This window comes from Triticum dicoccoides, chromosome 2B, assembly GCF_002162155.2.
Source record: "Triticum dicoccoides isolate Atlit2015 ecotype Zavitan chromosome 2B, WEW_v2.0, whole genome shotgun sequence".
NCBI classification, from domain to species: Eukaryota; Viridiplantae; Streptophyta; class Magnoliopsida; order Poales; family Poaceae; genus Triticum; species Triticum dicoccoides.
This window is the reverse complement of record NC_041383.1, coordinates 346,677,332-346,684,902: the sequence shown is the minus strand read 5'-3', so window position 1 is coordinate 346,684,902 and position 7,571 is coordinate 346,677,332. Positions and strand designations below refer to the sequence as shown.

The following is a 7,571-nucleotide window of genomic DNA, read 5'->3' as shown; positions in this document are numbered from 1 at the left end:
GCATCACACATGGTGCGTAGAAGAAACTATGTGGAAAAGGATGTCCATCACACATAGTTTTTATGTGGTAAACGTTTGCGCCAGGTTGCCTAACGCAAATAGTTTTCAAGAGGATGTCGTGTGTGATTGTTCATTAATCCAACATGGTTTATTCCTAGAAAGTGTGTGCGTTGCCTGAGGTCATCGCCCACGGTGTTTTCTCAATAACTGTTTGCAATAGAAAAACCCAAATAGCAGGCTAATTATCCTATTAATAATCCATTTATTGATCTAATTGACATTTCATATTAAGCCCACAATATATTTCATTTTCATAATTGAAATACATCAGAGTACATCATCATATAGTTTTAGCACTCATCTTCCCCATTACACAACTACACCAGCACCAAGTTTCACATGCAACATCTATAACCTTTCAAAATTAGCATCATAGATGGTACATAGACAGATGTATCTCATCTGGAAAACTGCAGAAGCAGAAGGCGAATATTGAGCCTTCATTGATGTTGAAGGTCTTTGCAACTTTAGGCCAGTGCATGTGTATGATTGACTGTCCATCCTTCGTCCTCTTCAAGAACACTTCAATATTGAACCGTGGGTGTTGTATGAATGCTTTCCTCGCCTCCTGACCATACAGGTGGTTTGAGAGGTAATCATTAGTGAACTACTTTGGAAATGCTTGAAAACAAGGATGTGCATAAATATCTTCTCTATATTGGAAATGCGGAAAAGCAATAAAAAAGGCAAGGTATAACAGTTAGTACCATCCTATAGTGAACTGATGTCTTCTTCATTGTGCAGACAAAGATCTTGTTGTTTTTTGTCGCTAATTTCTTTATCCTAACAATTTTTCTGAGTTTTTTGACTTGACTGATATTCATGGACAACTCATTTCCCCATATGCAAAAAGGGCCGAACAGTGGGTCAAAACCTCTGACAACAGGACCTACATGTGCAAGACCAAATTGTTTGAAACGTAAGTATTAGAATGGTTCCTGATATTGCACAATAATGTGCTATTAGACAAAGGACCATGCATGTGCAAACCTCAATTGTAAACCTCAGTGCTTCCCATTGTTTCCTTGCAACACATATAAGCTAGTTACTGATCAGGTTAAGTGAGGGTTCACATGTTATTAGTAAAATATGTTAATGAAAAATAAGCACATTGCAGATTCATCAGATTAATTAAAGCCACATGGCAAACCCATTTATCCAAACCAAGCCTGATTAAGAACTAGGAAATATAGCAATTATATATGTTTCCCATGTATTAAGTGCAGCCAAATTCGGTTATTCCTCACATGCGTTGCAGAATTGAACCAAGCAGTTAACTAAACACCACAACAAATGAACCAAACATTAACTGAGCACCACATTGCACAATATAATTTTTCATTTGAGCTAGGATTTGTTTGTGGTTATGGGTGGGCATTTGCTATCTCTTTCTATCTCAACAAGACCCCGAAAACCTTGAACCCATGGACAAGCTGAACACCAAACTTATCTGGAGACAATTAAATTTCCCCAAGGAGATATATTCTTTGTTCTAAGTACCCCTCTTATCCTACACCTGCAGATGACAACTCTTTATGAGTCTTTCCTCAAGGGCCCGGAAACGATCATGACCCTGACAAGTGATCATGATTAATCGATAATCCTGAAGGACATGATGAAGCATATTCAACTTGAAGGAGATGCAGTCTACAAAGGTTACCCCTTCATGCACAAGGGAGTGGAACTTTGGTACGTGGAGGTACACCTCCACCATATGAAAGGAGTTTGACCAAAGATGATGGGGCAGTACTTTTTCATCTCATGTGTACCACAAGCAACTTTCTTCGACGTTGTTCGTGAAGCAGCCATGGAGGCCATACGCCAGATCGGAGAAATACTTGAAGCAAGACTCCGTTATACTCAGGAATACCTATGAGAAGTGCATGCAGATATGATGGAGATGAAGCTCAAGGCCACTACGAAGAAACAAAAGATTGAAGATTTCAAGGAGCATGTCGCACAATTCCAGTGGGACTGAAGAATCCTCGAAGAGGAAAAATGAATAAAGTTGGAAGTAATGCTTGACCAGACCAAACCATGTGCATGGCAACATTTGTAATAAAGTACTTTTTGGAATTTGGATTTAGGGAAAAAATGGTTAAGGATGTAATAAAAGAATTGATATGAAAATAATATGATTTATGGATGAACTAGTGCATTTCATTTTTAGTGTGGTAGTACTCCGTAAAGCCACATGATCAATGAAGAAAGAAATGTGTTATTCATGATGGTCCATAGAAGGGAGCTGGACCAAATAAGTTGGAGTTTTGTATGATCGTCACCGCAAGGGTATGAAGGAATGAAATACTATTGGACTTAAAAGAGGTATAATGTGGGAATATGGAACAATAATCCTAGAAAGGATGAGTTAAATAGGAGCAAGTGTTGAATTGGGCCCACGACCCACAGGCCCAGGAATTTATATGGAATCAAGGACTCCCTGGAAGAAGAAATTCCATCAGTAGACGTTTCATAGGAGGTTACGCAAAAACCCGAGTGTGGTGAAGAAACGATAGATGTCTTGCTCAGCTTGCAGAACCAATGGATTTACCCGAACCCTGTTCGAGGACAAGAGAAATTCTGCAATGCTTGTGAGGATGCCCAAGTGATAGAATGCGTGATTCACCGTCAGTGTATGAAGTAATGGTTCAAGTACGGGATGGATTGGCCCCCATACCGGAGACTTCTATCATGAACTATCATATGTTGATGGAAAATCAGAGACACTTGAAAACCTTAGAAGAGAAGCCAAAAACCTTAGAATGGTAGGACAATGGGACCCTATACAGTCACCATGAGATCTAGAGAATTGTGTAGTATTGGCGACAGACCTGTCAGCTAAGGAGACCCAGTCTCGGAAGAACCTCACCAGGATGAAAGACACGTGTTTGGGGAAAAGGTTTTGACCCTACCGGAAGAGCCCCAGTGTAGGAGTTACTCCGAAGATGTGAGAAGACCTATAGTGTCCACACTAAGGATGGAGTACATAAGATCTGTTGGAACCATAACCCTGTTTTTAAGTGTGGTAACACACTAGACCATTTCCGATCAACGGATTTGCTAGAAGACCCCAAACGCTAACCTTTTCTTGCTACCCTCTTCGAATCTCGAGGACGAGAATCATTTTAAGTGTGGCAGGTTTGTAACATCCCAAAATTCTAAAATTTGGAATGTTATAATAAATAAATAGTTTTGATTGATTGATTGTTTGTTGTGTGATTGATTGAGTGGAATTGAGTGGAATTTGAAACTTTTTTGAAAGTTGAATGAGAGGGAATGAAATGACTTTCCCCGACTTTCACTTTGCCTTTTGATATCCATGAATTCAAATTCAATTCAAACACAAAACACTAGAGAGAAGATGATATGACTTCTTCCATTTAAATAAATGAAAAGGGTTTTGAAAAGATTTGAATTCCGTTTGGAAATATTTCAAATTCAGAAACTTTATGCAACTCAATGATTTTCATGAGGGAAGATAAAATGACTTCTTCAAATTATATGAAATATGAGTTGGAAGTTAAAAGGAATCAAATTGAAAGTCATTTGGAATTATTTTGAAACCCCCTTTCAATTTGGACTTATTTGGGTTTTTATTGAAATTATTTTTCTCCAAAAATAAAATATATTTAAATAAGGGTAAAATGATTCCCTTCCATGGAAAATTAGGAGAAAATAAATTTGAAATATTTTAGTATTTTAAAAATGATTTTTATTGGGTTTTAATGCACCAACAGCATTGTTTGACTTTTGTCAAATTTTGTGTATTTTATTTGGCCATGAAAATATGTTCATGTTTTAGGAAATTTTATTCTGAAATTTTTGATATATAATATGCCTATATGAAATGTTTTTTTTGTATTTTTTTCCTTGCTGTTTTTTTTAAAAGCCTGTCGCCAGGCCAGGCCAGGCGCACTGGCTAGCCCAGCCCAGCGCTAGCGCTAGGGCTAGCACACGCACGCACGCTCGCTCGGGAGCAGCCCCAGGAGGCGCCGCCACCCCTCTCTCTCGTGCGTCTCGCTCTCCCTCCCTCTGGCATATGGGCCCGCTCTCTCTTCTTCCCCACATCTCTACTTTTAACGGTGCAGTTGGTGAATAGTCCGCACAGTTTATTTTCGTCATCCTCCCATCTCCGTTTTATTTTCGTCGTCCTCCCACCTCTGCTTACTCGGTACCCTCTAAGCGAAAAAAACCTGTCTTGGACTGGCAACGTGCGAGCGAGCGGGCGAAGCCTCCAGGTGCCCTCGAGCGACACCACACCAGATCCCCTCGTCGTTGCCCTCGCCCGCGCAGCCGCCGCCGATCCCCTCCCCCATCTTCCTCCCTCAAACGCTAACCCGTCTCCACACCACGACCGCCACCGCCCGTCGTGGCCGCCCCCGCCACCTCCCGCCGCGGCCGCCGCCTCAGCTCCAGCCGTGGCCATCGCGCCCAGATCCAGCCGCGGCCGCCGCCCCCACGTCCCACCGCGGCCGCTGCCCTGCGCGCCAACGACCCCTTCCCCCGCTGCTGCGCCACAGGTCCACTTCGCCATGAGCTCCAGCGCCGACCATCCCGCCGCTTCTCGTGATCCCCTCTTCCGTCAGCTCCACTTCACCGGAACCGTAAGTCCATATGAGTATGCGTAACCGACCACCACCATCCTCCCCGCTCCCTCCCCTCCCCCAACCCGATATAGATGCCTAACCCGCAGGAACGGGCAGGCGGCCGGCGGGCGACGCGAGGCGCGGTGGCGGCGCGAGGAAGACGGGCAGATCCGGGCACGGTGTCGATCGATCTGGCGGCTGGTGTGGCGGCTTGTTCCAGTGCCAGCGGCGTCCTGCTCATCCAGAGAAGGAGAGAGAAGGGCCTGAGGGAGAGAGGAAACAGAGGAAGAAAGAAGAAGGAGAAGGGACGCACGCAGGGTGAGAGAGGCAGTTGCCGGCGATGACGGCTCCGGTGACTGGCCGACGGGCTTGCTAGGCAAGGCTAAGGAGTACGCTAGCCTGAGATTCGATAGAGGTGTGTTTGATTTTTATATTTGGGTTGAACAGCCAGTTTGCTGTGTTTGACATGTCGTGCCTGAGATTTTGTTCTGGAACATGCTGCTTTAGTTGGTAAAATCATTCTTGGGTAGATTTATCCGATGTACTGAAGTATCATCCTATGGAGTGCATGAATTGAATGAATTTTTGAATTTTGAGCAGTATGATGTCATGGTATTTGATTAGGTTCTTCTGCGAATCCGCACCAAAACCATCCTTGTAATTTGTTGTTCCCTCTCTCTTATCTGTGGTGCATCTAGCTTTGGCCCAGTCCTAAAAAGATTGATCTCATTGTTGTGAATTTTGCACCACAGGGAAGAAGTTGTGGTGGCGGAGAATTATACAGCCATTGTCTCTCACGACTGCCGGCCCCTGCTCGCGACGTCTCTACTGGAGCCGCCTCTGCCTACTCTGGTGTGTTGCAGCTCCTTACTCTAGCCACATGCCGCTTGCTTTCCTGCTAGCCTCTGCCTCCTCTGGTCTCGAAGTTGATGAGACCCTGATGCAAAGCGTCCATGCAAAGCTCCCACAATCATCCGCTCCATCTCAGCGTAAGAATCATGCTCGCACGTTACCTGTCAACTATATTAGTTCATTGCGTATGTGTGTAGCCATGCTTTAGTTTTAGTAATTGTTTGATATTACAGTTTGGTTACCCTTTTCTGCTTTGTTAGAAAAAACATGTCCAGCTACAGAAAAGGAGTTTGTATCCAGCTTGACCTCCATAGCAGGAAGATTTTAGTAATCATTCTATCAATGTTCTATTAATGGACAGAGGAGGAGAGCAATGGAAATAACACCCCGTCGCGGTCCTGGTGCTTCTCTCCGTGGGCTCGCTTGCTCACCTCGGCGTTTGCGGCTTCTACAGGTACGTACTAGACGACTACCCATTGTTTTTGTTTTCTATTGACAGTTTGATCGCTCCATCAATCCTTCTAGAGGGTCTTGACAGGAAGGACTGAGCAGCCACTGTGCTGGAGTAGACTGTGTGACAGGTTTTTACCTCTCTCTCCTACCCGTGATTGGTTTCTTTGGTGAAGAAAGCATCACCATCTTTCAATACATACTAGATGCTTGTATGTCTACATGGTACAAGAATGAAGATTAACCATTAAATATCTTGATTCAGAGTGAGACAAGGGTGAAACAGAATAACCTCATTTTGTGGTGAGTTCTCCTAAAGATTTTAATGAGCAGACATCGGTTGATGATAGAGGCTTTGTTAAGCTTGTTTTGATCCAAATCCAATAATAAAATTTGATCAATTCCTCTATAATCTACGGAAGTTGCATATATTTGTCAGGAATAATCAGCTTGATTGATAATTTATATTTTTCATTTTGCAGTTTGTATCTGGTGAAACTTTATAGGCCAGTTAACATACATATAGAAATAGTGTCATTTTCCTTTTAAAAAAAGATTAGCGTTGCATGTTGATAGTAGCATTGGCCAATAATTTCACACCGAAAAGAATCTAAGATGAGACAGAAGCAGATGGACTGCAAGCTATAACTGAGTAGTGCACAACGACAGATAAACTAACGAATACAAACTCTTATTTATTTTGTAAGTGTTGCAACACACGGGCTTGTAATTCATGGTTCGTACAACGGCCGTAGCAACACATGGTCATATTTTTATCAAAAACTGTGGCTGCAAAACCAGGGTTCAAATTGAACATCCATTCCATTGAATCGTGGGTACAACATGAGGCATCTGTCTCTGATGTGTTGTTACTTTGGTAGATAATATGTACTGTGCGTGCGTGCATGTGTTGATAAGTAGCAGATTTGCTTGGCCGCCTGTGACACTCATGTCAAATCCTTGACATTTCTGGGGTTATACAAGCATCATGTTTTCCAAGGTTTTGTTTTCCCGGCATCCATCTCTTCCATGGCAAGCAGCACAAGTTTATTTGTTTGTAAATTAAGCAGTCTGGTAGATTTGGAAAGGAGGAACAGGGTACTGAACTTCTATATATATCTGCATAAGGTACATCCCAGTTAAGCAGATTTGTTTTTATGTTCTGAACAGGGTACTGAACTTGGTAATTTTACCTTTCTGTTATGAATTGCAGATTTGCAAGAATATTATGTTATGTAAGAACATGGCGGTGCAATCACCCGAGGTGAAGAAGCTCCGTCACCTACCTCTACCTCCTCCACTAGGCTGACAAGCACAACTGCTGACAACTGATAAGTATGCTAATCCACCCTCATCTGCATCGCCTCCTCCCAGCCCGTGGTTTATTACTTGGAGCATGTTGTTCTTTTATCATATACACAAATCTGTCCATGCTTAAATGTGGTCATTAGATTGTGGAACAGGAGAAACAATATAGTGTTATTTAGCAGATGCGAACCTGTCCATGCTTGATTTGGACCAAGAATTACTGGTGTTGCCTATTTGGTATGTAAACATATTTTTTTGGATGTCACAGAAAATTACCATGCTACTACATAGGTTTGAATCAAACAAATTAAATTT

At 42.6% G+C, this 7,571-nt stretch overlaps 1 protein-coding gene across 1 annotated transcript; it reads left to right on the top strand.

The window, feature by feature from the left end:
- Positions 1-1,954: 1,954 nt before the first annotated feature.
- Positions 1,955-5,245, top strand: LOC119360870 (atherin-like). Its single transcript, XM_037626340.1, has 3 exons — positions 1,955-2,014; positions 4,149-4,664; positions 4,754-5,245. Exons 1-3 carry the CDS (start codon positions 1,955-1,957, stop codon positions 4,988-4,990), a joined length of 813 nt encoding a protein of 270 aa, XP_037482237.1. The 3' UTR covers positions 4,991-5,245.
- The last annotated feature ends 2,326 nt before the right edge of the window (positions 5,246-7,571 follow it).

Bases quoted from the DNA above. Each gene is read 5' to 3' on its own strand.
- LOC119360870 (XM_037626340.1), top strand. From the start codon at position 1,955: ATGGAGATGAAGCTCAAGGCCACTACGAAGAAACAAAAGATTGAAGAT. The intron at 2,015-4,148 runs GTCGCACAATTC...TTAACGGTGCAG, and splicing joins TTGAAGATTTCAAGGAGCAT to TTGGTGAATAGTCCGCACAG. The intron at 4,665-4,753 runs GTAAGTCCATAT...CCTAACCCGCAG, and splicing joins AGCTCCACTTCACCGGAACC to GAACGGGCAGGCGGCCGGCG.